The sequence below is a fragment of the Muntiacus reevesi genome, chromosome 2 (assembly GCF_963930625.1).
Source record: "Muntiacus reevesi chromosome 2, mMunRee1.1, whole genome shotgun sequence".
NCBI lineage: Eukaryota > Metazoa > Chordata > Mammalia > Artiodactyla > Cervidae > Muntiacus > Muntiacus reevesi.
This window is the reverse complement of record NC_089250.1, coordinates 278,576,282-278,596,796: the sequence shown is the minus strand read 5'-3', so window position 1 is coordinate 278,596,796 and position 20,515 is coordinate 278,576,282. Positions and strand designations below refer to the sequence as shown.

General features: G+C 45.0%; 1 protein-coding gene across 1 annotated transcript; it reads right to left on the bottom strand.

Moving 5' to 3' along the window:
* Positions 1–7,675: 7,675 nt before the first annotated feature.
* LOC136161785 (zinc finger protein 471-like) lies at positions 7,676–19,737 on the bottom strand. The gene is given in 6 exon segments (XM_065926875.1): positions 7,676–7,828; positions 7,831–9,591; positions 13,390–13,485; positions 14,890–15,016; positions 17,562–17,650; positions 19,669–19,737. Coding segments are annotated over 5 exon segments (2,058 nt in total). The 5' UTR covers positions 17,595–17,650; positions 19,669–19,737; the 3' UTR covers positions 7,676–7,787.
* Between the last annotated feature and the right edge of the window lie 778 nt (positions 19,738–20,515).

Below are 20,515 nucleotides of genomic sequence, written 5' to 3'. Positions count from 1 at the left end.
GGAAAGATTCCTGGGTCTTGAAAGATAATTATTAGAAATATGCAGGGAGGTAGTACCTATCCCCGGAGAAGGCGATGGCACCCCACTCCAGTCCTCCTGCCTGGAGAATCCCACGGACGGAGGAGCCTGCTGGGCTGCAGTCCATGGGGTCGCTAAGAGTCGGACACCACTGAGCGAGTTCACTCTCACTTTTCACTTTCACGCATTGGAGAAGGAAAAGGCAACCCACTCCAGTGTTCTTGCCTGGAGAATCCCAGGGATGGGGGAGCCTGGTGAGCTGCCGTCTATGGGGTCACACAGGGTCGGACACGACTGAAGTGACTTAGCAGCAGCAGCGGCAGTACATATCGCTATTTTTTAATGTATTAAGTATTCCTGGAAAAACAGGTCAAGTAGCAGGTGCGGTGGTAAAGAATCCGCCTACCAATGCAGGAGACGCAGGTTTCATCCTTAGGTCGGGAAGATCCCCCGGAGAAGGCAAGGGCACCCCACTCCAGTACTCCTGCCTGGAGAATCCCATGGATGGAGGAGCCTGCAAGGCTACAGTCCCTGGGGTGGTCAAGAGTCAGATATGACTTAGCATGCACAAGCAAGTATTCCTGGAACAGAAGCAATGAGTTGAAAGCGGAGACTTGTCCAAGTAAAAAATGGATTTATAAAGAGAGAAGATTAGAGCTGGTTTGTTGTTGTTGAGTCACTCAGTTGTGTCCAAGTCTTTGCAACCCCAGGGATTATAGCCCACCAGGCTCCTCTGTCCATGGGATTTCCCAGGTAAGAACACGAGTAGGTTGCCATTTCCTCCTCCGGGGATCTTCCTGACCCAGGGATGGAAGCGGTACCTCCTGCATTGCGGGTGGATTCTTTGCCACGGGGCCGCCTGGGATGAGCCACAGAGCAGTGGTTATTTATTTCAGCTCCGTCACGTGCCAGGATGCTCATTTCACGGACGACGGAGGTCCCCACCGGCACCCGACGCGCTGTTCACTCAAGAGCCAGGCGGATCCCATTAAACGTGATTGAGACCATTCGTAATCCACCCACTCCAGGAAGTCCAAGGCAAAGTCCTCACCCTGGCCATCCAGCCCACGCGGGCACGCCTGTGCCCCGCCATCCCTCCCTTCTGTTCCCTTCCCTGCTGCAGCCACACGGGCCCGCGGCTGTTCCGACAAGCCCGTCACGCCCCTGCCTCAGGGCGTTGGCGCTGGCTCTGCCTGCGGTGTTCTTCCCCACAGACGCCCCGTGGCTCCCCCGGGCCTTCAGATAAGCCCTTCTTCAGGACCTACTGCGTGCCGAGGCCTGGGTGATGCCTTGAATACAGGCAGGACTCAGACCCTGCGGTTCCTGACCCTGCAGGACAGCAGCCGGCTCGGGCTCTTCTCCCTCTGTGTTTATTTGATGTTTTGGCTGCGCTGGGTCTTTGTGACTGCACAGCTTTCTCCAGCTGCAGTGAGCAGGGCTCCCCTCCAGCTGTGCTCAGGCTTCTCCTTGGGGGGCTCCTCTTGGGGAGCACGGGCTCCAGGGGGCTCGGGCTGCAGTGGTCGCAGCTCGTGGGCTCTAGCGTACAGGCTTAGTTGCTCTGTGGGCTCTTCCCAGGCTAGGGATCAAACCCCTGTCTCCTGCATTAGAAAGGCAGATTTTTTAACCACTGGACCAGCAGGGAAGTCTGAGAGGTTTTTCTCTTATTCATTCATTCACCTGGCATTTCTTCACGACCTCCTGTGTGCTTAGGCCTGTGCAGACAATGACGGGACAGAAAAAAAATGCAGACAGATTCTCTCCTCCCAGGCCCTCCCTGGTTCCCTCTGCAGGGCTGAGAACTGAGAGGGCAGGTGGGCAGGGAGGTAGATGTGTCTCCACGTGTTTATCATTTGCTCCTCTCCACAAGCTAATATGCCCAGTTCTCAGACAAGGCGCAGTTCAGTTCAGTTCAGCTGCTCAGTTGTGTCCAACTCTATGACCCCATGGACTGCAGCACACCAGGCCTCCCTGTCCATCACCAACTCCTGGAGCTTGCTCAGACTCATGTGCATCGAGTCAGTGATGCCACCCAACCATCTCATCCTCTGTCATCCCCTTCTCCTCCTGCCCCCAATCCCTCCCAGCATCAGGGTCTTTTCCAATGAGTCAGCTCTTCGCATGAGGTGGCCAAAGTGTTGGAGTTTCAGCTTCAGCATCAGTCCTTCCAATGAACACCCAGGACTGATCTCCTTTAGGATGGACTGGTTGGATCTCTCAAGACTCTTCTCCAACACCATAAAAAAGCATAGTTTCTTTGGCGCTCAGCTTTCTTTCTAGTCCAAATCTCACATCCAAACATGACTACTGGAAAAACCATAGCTTTGACTAGATGGACCTTTGTTGGTCAAGTAATGTCTCTGCTTTTTAATATACTGTCTAGGCTGGTCAATAGCTTTTCTTCCAAGGAGCAAGCATCTTTTAATTTCATGGCTGCAGTCACCATCTGCAGTGAGTTTGGCTTGACACATTTGTTTCTGATAAAATTAAATCACTTTTTCAAGCTGTCTTGGTGGGAGGAGCAAGGAAATCTGAATGTGGACTGGTCACTGATATTAAGAAATTATTCATTTCATTGTGTCGTAATGATATTTTGGTTGTATAGAAGATACTTTATTTTTCCTTCTGTTTAGTATATGTTCTGCCAAAGTGAGCACAAATTGTTTTTTCCTTAGAGATGCAAACTAAAGAAGTGAGATCACGTCTGTAATTTACTTTAAAATTGACCTGGAAAATAGACATATAGACAGATTTTCACAACCTATTTTAAAAGCAAATATATATTATAAAATATGGTGCATTTCCTTATTTTAAAAGTACAAGTATTATATATTCATGTTACCAAAGTTATTTTTTAAAAATATTGAATATGGGCATGTACTATACTTTACACCTCTTTCTATATGATTGAAAATCTCCTAACAATTTTTTTTTCATGTGGACATTCTCTTTTGTGCAGCGAGTTCCCAGTTGCCCTATAACACAGGCAATTCATTGGTCAAATTTGGAAAAAAGGCTTCACTCACAACTGAAAAGTATTTTTCAGCAATATTTTTTTTCTGGAGCCAGACTAATCACAATGAGGTTTAAATAATCATAAGGGATTCTTTATAATAAATCTTATGCCCCCCAAATAAAGTTTTTAAAAAACCAAAACAATTTAGAGAAAAAAAGATAAAAAATAGCGTAATATGATAATATCCACCCGCCCTGTCTAAGCATACAAAGGGTCTCAGACGACAACGAGTGAAAGCAAGCTGGAAAACCACGCCTTGCGGTACCATTTGTGTAGAAAGGAGCATTATATAGCTTTTTAGAATATTTATGCATATAAACAAATATCCACATAACAATTTGCTTATACATGCATAGAATATTCTGGAAAGGTAGCAGGCGACTGCTCAAAGTGGTTGCCTCGAGGGAGGGGAGCTTGCTGACTGGTGGGGAGGAGAATACAGAGGTACGATTATCACTTTTCTCCTTTTTACATTACGTGTGTGCGCGCACAGTCAGCTGCTCTCTCTGCGACCGCGTGGACCGTAGCCCTCCAGGCGCCTGTGTCCGTGGGCTTCTCCAAGCAGGACCGCTGGAGTGGGTTGCCATTTCATCCTCCAGGGGATCTTCCCGTGCCAGGAGTGGAATCTGAGTCTCTTGTGTCTCCTGCAGTGGCAGGCGGGTTCTTTACCAGCTGAGCCACCGGGGAAGCCCTTATAAATTACAGACCGTATGAATTACTTAGAATTACTTTGTGGAGATCTTGCCGTCTGATTAGAGCTTGTGTGTGTGTTCGTCTCTGTCGAGTCCGACTTTGCGACCCCATAGACTGTAGCCCGCCAGGCTCCTCTGTCTGCGGAATTCTCCAGGCAAGAGCACTGCAGCGGGTTGCCATTCTCTTCTCCAGGGGATCTTCCCAACCCAGGGATCGAACCCTGGTCTCCTAAACTAGACCGTGCACTCCCCCGTAATTCCTGGTAATGCAGGTGGTCTGCACTAGTGACTGGCATGTTTCACCCTTCCCTGTGGCCACACCATGGAGTCAGCCCTTCCCACACCGCCCCGGGCTCGGCTGTGGGGCCTGCTTTGACCGGTGGGACCAGAAGCAAGCTTGGTGCTATGCCCATGTCTCCCTACTCTCCTGAGTCCCAGCTCTGGCCTCGAGGGCTCACCCGGCAAGATGTGTCCGCTGAGCCGTTCTGGGGCACCAGCCCACAGCCGACCACGGGAGCAGAGCTGAGCCCGTCGCGGGTTACAGTGGGGTTTGAGAGCACGCCAAGAGTGGGGGTGCTGTGACTTACCCCCCTTCTCCCTTCACGGGCCCTGAACGGCCCTCTGTCCCATGGCGCTCCGGCTTCTCCCCACACAGGCTTGGTGGCCTCTTGCTGGAAGTGCAGTGACAGCGCTGACCTGCGCAGGCCTCTCGGTTCTGCCTGCGGCTGCGCCCGCCTCCCAGCCTCTGAAGCCTCCTCGCTCTCCTACTGATCAGTGCCGGCGCTCCCCGGGGTGTGAGCACCTTTCACCTTCACACCTCCCTCCCGGGCACACACCTCCTGTCCTGCTTCCTGCTTTTGTTTGGTTTTTGCCTGGGGTGTTGCAGTCCATGGGGTCAGAGTCAGACCTGACTTACTGACCGAACAATAAAAGCTACAAGTCTTTCAGTTAGTTACGTGAATGACCTGTGTTCTACTCCATGCCTTAAAGCAAAAAGAAGTGTTAAGTAACAAGTCCTTTTACCCTCCTGCTTCCTGTTACCCAGTTCCACTCTGAACAGGCATCATACATGCTCCGTGGACTAGCACCTCCCATCCTCTTCCCAGGAAAAACCCATCCAGACCTCGGCTGACGAGCTGTCTTTCTGCTGCCATGAAGGCCTGTTACTTTCACGGCACAAAACAGGATTAGGTGCCTTATACTGCTTTGCTCCATTTCACCCAATAACCACACTTTAATTATAATTTCACACTTTCTAAGGATCTTTGGCCTGAAACCCACTCAGTGCTAACCACTTTCTATGCAGGTTAGTTTTCCCTGGTAGACAGCAAGAGAACTTAATCTTACTTTAAAATGAGAACATGATGCTGGTGGGGAACAACCGGGAACGAACATGAAACATTTTAGCTCCAGGAAGCAGAGCAGCGGGGACTGGGGAAGCATCTTAAAAGTTGTGGCCAAGAGATGATTCATATTCAGCTCCCTCCTGAGTCCCGAGGAGAGAGTGTCTGACTGGACTAACGTAAACTGTGTACCAGCTGGTGATGCAAAGAAAACCTCAGGGAATGACATCGGAACAGCTCAACCAACACGGCTCGGGGAAGGAGTCTGTGCATGCATGGTTTCTATTTGCATTGCAGGCAAAAGCAACGGATTTCATGTTAGAGTTTATGGACTTGTAACTATGCCATCATATTACATAGTTACAAAAATTATTCTCAATAAACTACAAGGCATGGTTTTGTGAGTATAGAGATCCACCTCATTGTGTTCAGTGAGTTTGTAATAACTTACCGAACTGATTTTCCAAAATTAGCTAATCAATTTACTACTGCTGGATATTTAAGCTGTTCCAAGTTTTTAAAAATTTTGTGGTTAATGTACATCTGTTATTTTTTTGCCTGTGCTTTTTTTAATTAAAGTATAATTTCCAGTGCCTGTGCTTTTTGAGAAGATAAATCCCTAGAACTGCAGCAGTGATTAATTACACTTTATATGTTGATATATAACACCATGTTAGTGTTGGTGCACTAGTCACTCACTCATGTCTGACTTTGTGACCCCACAGACTGCAGCCCACCAGGCTCCTCATCCATGGGATTCTCCAGGCAAGGACACTGGAGTGGGGAGCCATTCCCATATTGCCTTCTAAAATGGCTTTCCACCTATTTACCCTCCCAACGTATAAGAATATGTCCCATCTGTAACAGGACTGCATGCTATCCATAACGTGTGTGCTGGTTTGCGCTGGTGGTGAGAACTTAAAATATTTCCATTTATCTGATCATTAGTGCAAGTAAGACTTTCCTTGACTTTTCATCTCTTCCTTTAGAGTTGCTGTCACACGGCGTATCTCATCTGACTCTGTCAGACTGTGTCTCTTACTTGCTGCTGTGCAACAGCATTTTTAACTTTTTGTTTTGTGTTGGGGTTTAGCCGATTAACAATCTCACGGTAGTTTCAGGGGGACGGCAGAGGGGCTCAGCCATCCATATGCAGGTATCCATTCTCCCTGAACTCCCCTCCCATCCCGGCCGCCACCTAAAGCAACAGCACTTTTTATAAGGACTGTGTCCTTTGTAACATACGTATAAAATATCTGTCACGTCTTCTCACTTTGCACACAGTGTCTTACACCACGGGAAAGTTTAGATTTTTCACATGCTCCTAACACTGTCCCTCTTCATAACTTCTGGACTCTGTGTCCTGCTTACTAAAGCCTATCTGAACTCAAGGGGATAGAAATATTCTCCATTCTCTTCTAAGAAATTTAATATTGTGTTCCCTATTATATCTCTAATCTGTATGGAATGAACTCTGTAAGGGTGAAATGTGGATCTGACTTTATTTCCAGCTGGATAATTGTCAAGCACCATTTAAGTAATCTATCTCCCCCGCTGACTCATGAAAAATAATTACTTTTGCAATTAACTAAATTCATGGTGATACAATCATTTTTCAGAAATTTCCTTGTGGTGCTTCCCTATTTGCCATACTACACTGATTTTCAGAACAAAACTGTCAGCGGAAAATTATCCTAAAAGAATTGTGACTGGAGTTGACTGAATGTACAGACACGTTTACAGTGCTAAAAGTTCCATCTAGAAACATGCATCTCCGTTTATGCATAACCTCTGTTCTCCTTAACAGAGGTTAGGAGTACTCCAAAATAATCCATTTTAATTATTTTTTTCTGACTCTAGAATAGCTTAATTATGATTCCTTGAAGGTTCAGCATTAATCTGTGAAACCAGGTGTCTTAAAAAAGGGTTAGACTATTCAAGTTCTCTGCTTCTTCCATTTTAAATATTAGGAATTTTTACTTTTTGCCTTTACTAAATACAGTCTTGCATTATTCCCAGTTATTTTCTAATTCTTTTGTTCCAGTCTTATCCAGAGTTCTAGATACTTCCTAAAACATACTCTACGTATTACATCATGTTGAATTTTCTCACCAACAAAGGAATACAGTCATATATGTGGTGGTATCAAGCTTTAAATGTGTTAATGTTTAAGCTTTAACACATGCTAATCCTCATCACTCACATTAAGTTTCAGTTTCAAAAACTGTTATGATCTCCAAGTACATATACTGTCTTCCAGAGTTCACTGCTTAAAAACAGCTTTCAAGCAGACCCTGAAGGATACTAAGCTATCATTATAGAGCATTTAGTCTGGGTCAGGCAGTATGCTAAGCATTTGGTATGCATCAAGAAGTTTAAATTTTCACACCAAGGGTTTTAGGAGAATCATATAATTACATTTACATTTGAACAGACCACTGTGGAAGTAGTGTGAAGAATGAACTTGGAGGGGACAGAAGAGGATGCAGACAGACCAGTGCTTAGACAATTGGAATAGTCCAGGTGAGACGACTATGTTTTGGATTAGGGCAATGAGGATGGAAAGATGTGGATGAATTCCAAAAATACTCAGCAGACATATCCCCAGGACTTGGTGACGCAGGGGATGGGGAAGAGCTGAGGGCCTGAGATGACTCTGTAGCATGAATTTTATGATGATGAGCAAGGTGCGCACTTTGTCTGAAGACTTCTCCGCATTCTTTACATTTGTAAGATCTCTCTCCAGTGTGGATTCTTCTGTGTAGATTAAGGTGTCCAATCTGGCTGAAGGTTTTCCTACATTCCTTACACTGATATGGTTTTTCTCCAGAATGAATTCTCTGATGAACAGTAAGCGACTGTCGATGGCTAAAGGCTTTACTGCACGCACTACATTCGTAAGGTTTCTCCCCTGTATGACACCTTTGATGACAAGTAAGTGATGATTTTGTTCTGAATGCCTTCTCACATTCAACACATGCATAGGGCTTTTGGCCTGTGTGAAGTCTCAGATGCTGAGCCCGGGATGAGCTGTCACTAAAAGCCTTCCCACATTCAGTACACTTGTAGGGTTTCTCTCCTGTGTGAACTCTCTGATGTTGGATAAGGCGGGTAGCCTGGCTGAAGGCTTTACCACATTCAGAACAATCATAAGGTTTCTCTCCGGTATGAATTTTATGGTGCTGTGCGAGGTGTGCCCTCTGGTTGAAGGCTTTCCCGCATTCCTTACATTCATAAGGTTTCTCTCCAGTATGAGTTCTCTGATGAGTAGCCAGCTGTGAACTGATGCTAAAAGCTTTTCCACATTCCTTACATTCATAGGGTTTTTCCCCAGTATGGATCCTCAGATGGCTAGCAAGGTGTATGCTCTGCCTGAAGGCTTTTCCACATTCCCTGCATTGGTAAGGCTTCTCTCCAGAATGCACTCTTTGGTGCTGGGTGAGTGAGGCATGATGGCTAAAGGCTTTCCCACAGATGTCACATTCATATGGTTTCTCTCCTGTGTGAATTCTCTGATGGACGGTCAGGGATGAGCCGTAGCTGAAGGTTTTCCCACACACATTACATTTGTAGGGTTTCTCTCCAGTATGAATTCTCCTGTGCTGAATAAGTCCTATGTGATCGCTGAAGGCCTTCCCACAGTCAATGCAGTCAAAGGGTTTCTCCCCAGTGTGATAATATCTCCAGTGACGGATAAGCGATGTGTTCTGCCTGAAAGCTTTCCCACATTCAATACATTCATAGGGTCTTTTGCCGGTGTGACACCTCTGATGTCGGGCAAAGGACGAGCCATCACTGAAGGCCTTGCCACATTCCTTACATTTATAAGGCTTCTCCCCAGTATGAATTCTCTGATGCTGAGCGAGGTGTGCAGGCTGGCTGAAGGCTTTTCTACACTCCTTACATTTATATGGTTTTTCTCCAGTATGAATTCTTTGATGTTGAATAAGATGTACATTTTGGCTGAAGGCTTTCCTACATTCCTTACATTCAAAGAGTTTCTCTCCGGTGTGTATTCTGTGGTGCTGGACAAGGTGTTGACTCTGGTTGAAGGCCTTCCCACAGTCCTTACACTCATATGGTTTCTCTCCAGTATGAATTCTCTGATGAACAGTAAGAGATGAGCTCTGGGTGAAGGTTTTCTCACATTCATTACATTTAAAAAGTTTCTTTCCTGTATAGACTTTCTTGTGTTTTAATACCATGGAATTTTTGGAAAAGTTTTTTTTGTCTGACTTGTGGTTATTATAAATATTCTCTTCTATACTGTGTAGAGGAACAAATTTCTCAGGTTTGTTATATCTGTGGTCTATTTCCACAGTGAGGGTTCCTTTAGGAGTGCTTCTTTCTTGCCTGATAAATGTCTCTTGGCTTAACAACTGCCTCTCAAAAAGATCTTCACATTTCCAATTTTCTCCAAAAGTAGGACACTCAAGTTCATAGCTTGCAATTCTCTCCATTAACATATCACCACACACAAACTGCTTCAGAGGTAATTCTTGTGTCTCATGTATAGATTCCCAATCTGAAAGATTCAAAAAACCAAATGTTTCCTTTATCATGGGCTATAACAAAGGAAACATTTAACACAGAAAAGGTGATTTGAAAATAATGAACTCCACAAAATATATTATGCACAGGCATTTCAACTGAAAAAAATATGTAAGCAGACCCCAGAGAATGAGAGCTCATAGAAGAACACGGAAACGGTGATTTAGCAAATCAAATGTAGGATAACAGAGTCCTGAAGGTGTAGGTTGCAATGGTAGTAATATTTTACGCCTGTATTAACGTAACAGGCTATACGTGAAATTCTCTTCCTCTGTTCTCTCCCTCTTCTAGGAGACTTGCATATACAGCCAGGCTAACTTTCTTAAAAAACAAATACTACCACATAACTCTGCCACTCAAAAATCTCTGTAGATTACCTGAAACCACAAACACCTTATGCTTTGTGACTTCTCTTGGAGTTTAGGCAAAATCCTAGACTCATCTCTTCATAATCAGAAAATAGCATTCCCATAAGCCATTTCCATGTATTTTAATAAAGTAAATGCTCTTCATTTCTCCTAGATCCCTGAACTTAAGAGTGCATATTAAGGGTTTTTTGCATTCATCATCTTTCTCTCACCAGCCTAGGAAAACTATCACATCTTAATAGGGTTCTGCCATGTATCTTTTTGTAGAAACTAGTGTTACAGAGATATGTGGGTTGGTATCACTACTATTAATTAAATGTTTATTTACTACCACATCACTACCTTTCTCACCTTGTGAGATAGAATATAAGCTTTCGGGAAGAAATAAATGAGCCTTATATACTACTGCTAAGTCACCTAACGTATATCACAGGAACTCAGGCATAAGTAAGAAATTCTTGATAAATCTATAAAGAAGAAATGTGTATAGAAGAGGTGACACTAAGAGAAAACTTTAGGGGAGAGGTGATATCAAGAAATATAATAACAAATTATTGACTGATCCAATGCTCCCTAAAAAGTTTTCTACTACATGTCAAGCATGAGGAACACTAAAGACAAGACACTGTTCTAGAGAAGTACAGAAACTTATGAGGACGACAAGACCAACAAAGCAAGTAATTTGAGAAGAAAATATATCAAAAATGAATCCAGATGGTAAAAAAGGAAAACTAGTATAAAAGTTCAGAGATGGGAGGGATCAAATCTACCAAAGCAATCAAGAAACACTGAGGTATTAACAAGCTTTCTCCCCAGGTCATTCATGGTATCAGGAACACCCAAACTTCAATAATTCTAGAACTGGGTCCATGAGAGCTCAAGAAACCAGTTTCTGTATGGTTTTTCTTATGTAGATGGGCTGAGGGGAGCAATCCTAGAAAGAGAAAAGCAGAAGGAGGACAGCGTCATCTGTTCCTCCCTCAGATTTGCTTTCTGGTCGTGTGAAGGCCGTCTTCATGTCCAGCCTCCCGTGGAGAGCCGTGGTCGTCCCTTCACCTTTTAGGCTTTTCTCAACATGGATGCCGAGCTACCTTAATCGCTGAATAACACTTAAAGCCATACTGTGACTCGATGTCCTATCAGATTCACAACAGGCTTCTTTATCCCCTTTCCCTCTTCCTGTATCTGTTCTTCACATGGACAGTTATTACCTCTTATCAGGAAAGTTCCTCTTTCTGTTTTCCTCTTTAAGGCAGATAGTAGCTTCCTACATAACCAAACTATAAAGCGTGTCTAAACCGAGCTTATTTCCCTCCTAATATTTGGAGGATCCTGGAAGTATAGGGTCCACATCATCCCCAAATGTAAAGATCAAGCACTGTTACAAAAGTGAAAGAATTTCATAAAGGCATAATTATCATGTGTGATTCCAACATTCCCTTGTCTTTGTGAAATTCAGGTTCAGCATGGGGAGGCAAAAAATAAGCACACAACCCCAAAACAAGTTAATTACGGGCTCTCCTGAGTGTTACAAAGAAAATAAACAGTGGCTTCATAGACCGTACTTGGGTTGGAATAGGGAAATGTTCATTATATGAGGTGGTTAGGAAGGTCTCCAATGAGATTATTTTTGAGCTCTGGCCTGAGCTCTGGCATACACAGAAAGCCAAGAGAAGAGCATTCTAGGCAGAGAAAACAGGAAAAACAAAAGCCTGAGTGGGAAAGAGCTTGCGAGTTCAAAAAAGAGCTATGGGCTAGAGCAATGCTTTTCAACTGTACATCAGGCACTTGTTGAAAATGACAATCCTAAGACACTGCCTATGATCCAGAGGGAATCAGACTTGGAACTCAGACTGCCTCTAACCTCATCTGGCCTCTCACAGCTTAGAGACTCAGGATGTGGGAATACCTGTAACACATATAGAACATACCTTGATACTCTGCATCATGAAGAAAACTCTGGGCTAAAGTACAGTGAAAAAGCTAAAACATAATGGAGGATAAGGCTGGAAAATTAAGAAGGAGATGGTAGGATTTGGATTTTTCCTATTTGCAACAGGAAAGCAAAAAATGATTTAAAGTAGCAGGGTATGTTATGATTTGCATGCGGCATCTAATTTTGGAGTTAAGATTTAAAAAACAGAGAAGCTTATGTTAAGTCAGTATGTCGAAAGGAAAGAGGGGATGGGAAGGAGCTGGATAAAGATTTTTGCAAAATGAGATTTTAGAAGAGAGTGAAGATTGCTGGGAGAAATAACAATCTCAGATATGCCAGTGATACCACTGTAATGGCAGAAAGCGAAAAGAAACTAAAGAGCCTCTTGATGAGGGTGAAAGAGGAGAGTGAAAAAGCTGGCTTGAAACTCAACTTTCAAAAAACTATGATCATGACATCCAGTCCCATAATTTCATGGCAAATAGAAGGGGAAAAGGTGGAAACGTGACAGATTTTATTTTCTTGGGCTCCAAAATCACTGCAGACTGTGACTGCAGCCATGAAATTAAAAGACACTTGCTCCTGGGAAGGAAAGCTATGCTAAACCTAGACAGCATATTAAAAGACAGAGACATCACTTTGCTGATAAAGGTCCGTATAGTCCAAGCTATTGATTTTCCAGTAGTCACATATGGATGTGAGAGTTGGACCATAAAGAAAGCTGAGGGGAAAGAATTGATGCTTTTGAACTGTGGTGTTGGAGAAGACTCTTGAGAGTTTGTTGGACTGCAAGATCCAACCAGTCCATCCTAAAGGAAATCAGTCGTGAATATTCATTGGAAGGACTGATGCTGAAGCTCCAGTACTTTGGCCACCTGATGCAAAGAGTCGACTCATTGGAAAAGACCCTGATGCTGGGAAGGATTGAAGGCAAAAGGAGAACTGGACAGGAGAGGATGAGATGGTTAGATAACATCACCAACTCAGTGGACGTGAATGGGGCTAACTCTAGGAGACAGTGACGGACAGGGGGCCTGGCATGCTATAGTCCAGGGGTCAGAGTCAGAAAAGACTGAGCAACTGAAAAACAACAAGCAGAAGAGAAGATATCTGGGGAGCTCATGCTAAGAAGTCAACTTTCAGTTTTCTCCCAGGTTTGGAAGGCTTGACAAGAGTTTCTTTTTTTCTTAATTAATTTAATTGGAGGATAATTACTTTACAATATTGTGATAGTTTTTTGCCATACATCAACATGAACTGGCCACAGGTATACATGTGTCCCCCACTTCTACCCCCCTCCCACCTCCCTCCCCACCCTAGCCCTCTGGGTTGTCCCAGAGCACCAGCTTTGGGTGCCCTTCTTTGAGAAGAGTTTCTAAGAAGCATAAGAAAGGAGGAAAGATGACCTGGACAAATGGCTGAGCCATTGCCTAGAAAGGATTCCCCTCTCCAGTTCTCCCACACTCACCTGGGAATGGGCTTCTCATCTCATTCTCCATCATCATCCAGGGCTCCTTCCCTTGCTCCAATAAGGAGATGACATATGGCTTAGAGATACAAAGTCCTGCATACAGAAAAAGATATGAAAATTGGTCATGGTTTGGACATTTCAGCTGGTCCCTTAATTCTGATGGAATGACATGATAGTAATGAATAGTTCAAGGAGTGACAGACTATATAAAGCTTCTGGCATTGTTTAGTGGGGCTGCCAATAGTCAGTCCTATAAAGGTGGAATCATTTTCTAAGACACTGGAGGCAGAAATTCAGCCCAGCATTTTTAGAAGATCATTGGACAGCAGCAAGTGAGGTAATATAAAGGACCCCTAGAGACAGTTTGGAGTTTGAGTTAACTATCTGATTAAAAAACAAAATCAGAGGAATGTATAACAGAATCCTGAAACTCTATAATGTATTATTTATAGTGTCCAGGAAAAAAAATCTAATTACTCCCTAAAAAGTGGAAAAAGTGAATCATACTCAGAAAAAAAAGCAATTAATGGAGACCCAACCTGTGATAACACAGATGACTAGGATTTTAAAACATCTATTATATCTATATTTAAGAATATATATATATAAAAAGAATATAAAGGAAAATATGCTTGTAATACTCTTGGCAGCAAAATAGAAATTATAAAAAGAACCAAATAAAAAGTCTAGAATTGAAAAATACAGTATCTGAAATTTAAAAATTCACTAGATAGGCTTAACAAGACATTGAAGAGGACAAAGAAAGCAGCAGTGAACTTGAAAATGAATCAAAAGAAATTATCTAGGCTGACAGAGAAAAAAGATTTTCTAAAGTCAACACATCCTTAGTTACCTAAGGCATAATATCCAAGGTTCTAATATGTGTGCAACTGGAATCCCAGAAGGAGAAGAGAGAGTAGAAAAAAATTAAATAATGATCAAACATTTCTCAAATTTGGTGAAAGACATACATTTAGTCTCACAACATTTAGTGAACCACAAGCAAGCAGGATAAAAGGGGCCTCTGGACAAGGGGGAGCTAAACTAGCCGATGAGGTGGCCCTAGGGCTGAGAAGGGTGTTCGTTTCCCGAAGAATATCTACAGCAATTTTCAGCGTGTGCCTCACTAGTTCACTTTCCGCAAGTTCATAAAAATATACAGATTTTAAAGCAATATTCTGAATTCATAACGATCCGGCTATATTCCTGGTGAACTCTGTTACGCCGGTAACAAAACTGTAGGACAGAAAACAAGCCAGCACAGGAGACCAGTGAGGCTCACAGCACGCCCTGTGCGCCCAACTGACTAACGGGCACGCTCACGAAGTATCTGATACGCACCAAAATCACTGACTCAGCCCGAAATGTTCATCAATTCCTGAACATCCTCTTCATTTTCCAGATTCAATTCTGATCGACACACAGTAAATTTTTAAAAAAAGTAGAAGAGTCCCTAAGGGTAATTCTGAATTATGCAGAGGGGGAAAAAATCCTCACCCAGTGATACCAGGCTCTGATAGTTCTCCAACATCATACTCCTGTATAAACCTCTCTGAGCAGGGCTCAGCCATTCCCATTCCTCCTGGGAGAAGTTTACTGCCACATCCTTGAATGTCACGAGGTCCTGAAATAACACAAAGACCTTCTGGATCAAGCGATGCTCATGTCCACACGTGACTTCAAGCTTAAGCATTAAGTTGGTCCTACATTATGAGAGAAATAGCCCTTAGAGGAGAAAAACCTTAAACATAAAATATTAAATAGTTCTTGCTGAAGTTGCTAAATTGCATTGTATACAATTGTGCTAATCCATTTCTCTTGTGTGTGTGAGTGTGTGTGCTCAGCTGTGTCTGACTCTTTGCCGCTCCATGGACTAGAGCCCGCCAGGCTCATCTGTGCATGGGATTTTTCAGGCCTGGGGAAGTACGGACAGATGGCCACAGGGCAGTAAACAAGGGCTTCAGGGAAGGATGTGTATCTGTGGTTGAACCTTCAACAACAACAAAAAAGAATATGTAAGTTGATATTATGGAAATGATACTCTAGGGAATCCTAGTGTTTTAAGGAGAAGAGGCACTGAACTGACACGCCTGGGGTTGTTTTGTTGACACAAGAAAAAGTATATTTAGAGTGCAGTTTTTTTGGGGGGGAGGGAGGATGGGATTGCCGAGCCTCATGGCTTGTGGGATCTTAGTTTCCTAACCAGGGATCGAACCCAGCCCCAGTACTGAAAGCACAGAGTTCTAACCACTGGAACACCAGGGAATTCCACTAGAATGCAACTGTTTTTTAATGCTGTACCATTAAAATTAATTAGCATGTCATGCCACGCCTCAACATGAGACATCATCCAGTGGAGGACCACAACACGTTCAACTTGGGTACCAAATGTGAGTACAACAAACCAGTATGTATTTAGACAATGTTGAAATGAAACCAAAAATAGTTATTTTCAGTTTCTTAAAGACAGTGCCCAGTTATAATCAACAGCAGATTGAGACAATTTTCTCTCTCTTTTTTTTTTTGGTCAATTTTGAGAGGTTCGCAGGTTTTGTTTTTTTTGAATTGAGATATAGTTGACAAACAATATTATATAAGTTTCAGGTATAAAATACAGTGTTCACAATTTTTAAAGGCTCTACTCCACTCACAGTTATTGTAAAATATTGGCTATATTTACCTGTATTCTATAGTATACCCTCGCAGCGTATTTTACACACAACAGTTTATGCCTCTCAATTCCCTAACCCTATCTTCTCTCCTCCTCCCCCCCAGTAACCACTACTTTGATTTCTGTATCTGTGAGAGTTGTGAGAAATTTTTTAAAAGTGTTATGGGCATTTTCATCTTCACATTTATTTCCAATGAAAATACTAAAAATCTTTCTAATGCTCAGTGTTGTCATTTACCACAACATGGATGGAACTAGAGGGTATTATCTAAGTGAAATAAGTCATACAAAGACAGACAAGTACTGTATGATCTCACTTAACTGCAGAATCTAAAAACACAAAACAGAAACTGACTTTGGATAGAGAGCTAGAACTGGTAGTTGCCAATGGAGAGGGGAAAACAGCATGGAAAAGTGGAACAAAAAGGAGTAATCTTACAGTGCAGAAACCTGATAATACCACCTCAACTAGGTACTCAAAGTATAATAATAAGTCATGTTGACAGTATGAACCCTTGATGTATAATACATGATGAAAATGGAACTCTGTGATCTTCCTTCTAAAAGCACATTAGTCCAGTCTGATCAGAGAAAAAAACATCAGATTTGAGAGACGTTCTACAAAATACCTGAGACCCTTTCAAAACTGACAAGGTCTTCAAAAAGAAGGAAAGTATGAGAAACTGTCACGCACAAGGAGACAGAACTACTAAACATAATGTGGTACCCTGGATAGGACCCTATCCAGAAAAAGGACATTACGTGAAAACTAAGGAAATGTGAACAAAGCATGGACTTAATAATAACCTATCAACGTTGGCTCATTAAGGGCTTCCCTGGAAGCTCTGCTGGTAAAGAATCCGCCTGCAGTGCAGGAGACCTGGGTTTGATCCCTGGGATGGGAAGATCTCCTGGAGGAGGGCATGGCAACCCACTCCAGTATTCTTGCCTGGAGAATCCCCATGGACAGAGAAGCCTGGCTGGCTACAGTCCATGGGGTCAAAAAGAGTCAGACACGACTGAGCAACTAAGCATAGCACACACGAAACTAATTTAAGATGTTAGAAACTGGGGAAGCAGAGTGTGATGCATATGCATACTCCCTGCTATCTGCAAATTTTCTATTATAAAAAAAAAAGTTTATTTGTAAAAAATAAGGGGAGTGCTCTCTGGGAGAGGTGGGAGCCAGGCTCTTAGATAAGACTGTTGTTGCTCAGTCGCTGTCATGTCCAACTCTTTGCGACTCCATGGACTGCAGCACACCAGGCTTCCTGTCTTCACTGTCTCCTGGAGTTTTGCTCAAACTCATATCCATTGAGTAGATGATGCTATTAACCAACTCATTCTCTGCTGCCCCCTTCTCCTTTTGCTTTCAATCTTTCCCAGCTTCGGGGTCTTTTCCCAAGACTATTAATCAGGGGATTTTCATAAGGAAACAGCTTTACTAAGTCCTAAACAGTAAGACTGCCTTTTGAGGAAGAGAAATGAAATAACTAACCTGGGGTATGGCTTTCACTAGTTCAACTGTCATTTTCACGTTTTCCTAGCTTCTCTCTTGGAAAACAGCACTGTCCTGGGAGGGTAAGGCTGGAGAAGAAAAAGGAGAGTGAGAAGATGAGGCCTTCTCTGCACTCCCAGGATCACCAGTGTAAAAATTCTGTCTTCCCCTTCCTCCTCCCAGCCTTCTTTGGTTTCACTGCCCACATAAGCGGGAGATTACAGGCCACCAATGGTGATGAGGGGTCTAATTTTTAAATCTTTCTCTTAAGCTCAAGGTCCTAAATTTGATCTTTTCTAAAAGTTGCATTCCCGTTCTTTGGTCTTATTATGAATAAAACTAATGAGATATGCTAGATACTCTGCGTACATTATCTCCTCTCACCTTATTTTAAAAACTAATCCCATGAAATTGTTGTTTTCTCTATTTCATAGGTAAAGGTGGACTCTTTCCTTCCCACATCTCCGCTTCATGCTTTGATACAGTCTACAGTTTGAAAATCTGACTCCTGAATGCCATCAGAGGACAGGGTTATCCTCCTCCTCCTGCCAAACCTTTGCTTCCCTCCATGACAATGGATCCTTTAGCACCCAATTCTGCCACCTTCCCTCTCATCTTTATCCTCAACTCCTTGGTTTCCCCTCCTTTCTGTCACCCAGAACTGAGGGTGTCTCCTGCTCCAATCGGGAGCTCCAGGTACCCCACCTCTTGCTTCTCAGTGGAACTCTTGGGACTGGGAGCAGGGAATTCTACCCCAGGATTCTCATCCTGGCAATACACAATTCCATAAATCAACATGCACAAGGCGGCCAAAGTTGTCAACCTTCCAAGCAGTCTCCCCCCAAACACCACAGTCACACAGGCGCTGTTACAACCACACAGGGTGATATACAGACACTGACAGAAGGTCTCACACACCCCTGATCACACGAAGGACAGAGTCACAAGCCCCCAGTGGAAGGCACATCACTGCAGTCACACCACCGCCTCAGAGAGGTCGTGTGCACACACACATGTGATCACAAACATCACACGCACAACCCCAGTCTCAGTCTCTCTCACACACATGGCTCACTGTCCCTTCAGAGGCTGCATTTGCAAACCTCGGGGTGGCGAGCCAAGGCTGTCTCTCTCCTACTCACTTTGGTCTCACACATCAGTTTTCCCCCCTCTCTCTCTCTCACAGTCTCAAAGGTCCCTGTTTCTGAGACACGTGGATTTCTCGCGCACACAGATACACAGACACTGCAACTGCTACCTCTAGCACGCGCACACACAGCACACACTGGCCTCCCTCACACGCGGACACACAGGCACTGTCACACAATCTCGGGCCCGGACACACGGACTGCAACTGCTACCTCTAACACGCGGACACACAGCACACACTGGCCTCCCTCACACGCGGACACACAGCACACACTGGCCTCCCTCACACGCGGACACACAGCACACACTGGCCTCCCTCACACGCGGACACACAGCACACACTGGCCTCCCTCACACGCGGACACACAGCACACACTGGCCTCCCTCACACGCGGACACACAGGCGCTGTCACACAATCTCGGGCCCGGACACACGGACTGCAACTGCTACCTCTAACACGCGCACACACAGCACACACTGGCCTCCCTCACGCGGACACACAGGCACTGTCACACAATCTCGGGCCCGGACACACGGACTGCAGTCTCGCACGCTCTCGGTCTCTCTCACACACACATCACCCCGCACGATCTCGCAGCCTCTCCCGGGGCCCACGCGCTGGCTGCCCTCTCACACACCCGTCTCGAACACTCACACCAGCACACCCCGGTCGCACGCTCTGGGCGTTCACAGCCCAGTCCTGCCTCTCGCACCCACACACCCCGATCCAGCCGCCCCAAACGCCGATCCCGGTCCGAGCCGCAGCCTCGGCGCACCCGCACGGGCCCCTGGGAAGTGTAGTCCGCCCGGCAGCGACGGCGCAGCGGCGCCCGGGCCGGGGCTCCACGGCCGGGCTCAGAGCCGCCCGCCTCGGCGGCCCTGCCTGGCCCTCGGGCTCAGACACTCGACCACCCTGACCAACCCACGAGCCTCCCCCCGGAAGCCAGCCGCCCTCACCCGAAGGACTTCGGCAGCGGACACCCGGGAGACCAGTGCCCAGGCGCCGAACCTCCCCAGGTGGGCGAGCAGTCAGGCGCAAGGGGCGGAGACAGGGCGTGGCTTAGTCGAGGGGGCGTGTTCTTAGGCTCTTGAGAAGGAGAGGCGGAACCTTAGCGTCCGAGCGTGAGGGCCTGCGCACGTACGTGACAACGCCTGAGGGGCGGGGCCCAGGATATCAGAGGCGGGACTACGCTCGAGGGGCGTGGCCCGAGGGTTCAGGGGCGTGGCGCGGCTGGGAGCGAGTGTACGCAGGCGCATAGAATGCGAACGCCTCCTCCCCTCTCCTGGAAACCAGAGGCGTCCGTAGTTACGGGAACGTACAGTCCTCTGTGAGCTCTGGTGTGCACCTGTGACGTCCCGCTGTCTGTGTCCGAATGACCGCGGTGTCGTTCTAGTGCGGTCCTCTGAGCCTGCCCGTGGGAGCGTGATTTTCTTTCTGTGTTAAGTTTTGGGACCTGCTGGGCTCTATCACTTGTTATTACACCAAATTAGTACATTTCTCACTTGCAGAATGGAAATGTCGTTATCATCACTCTTCAGAAAGTATTTTCTTTGGAATCTGCACTGGTGTTGAACCCCATTCTGCCCCTGATCACAGTGGAAATGGCCCGTGGAATGAGATACTAAGAAAATAGTAGAATTAGTAGCTGACTTGGAAATTGAAGCAAATAAGGAAAAGCCTAAAGGAAATCAATTCTCAATATTCATTAGAAGGACTGATGTTGAAGCTCCAATGTTGTGGCCACTTGATGCAGAGCCAACTCATTAGAAAGGGCCCTGATGCTGGGAAAGACTGGCAGCAGGA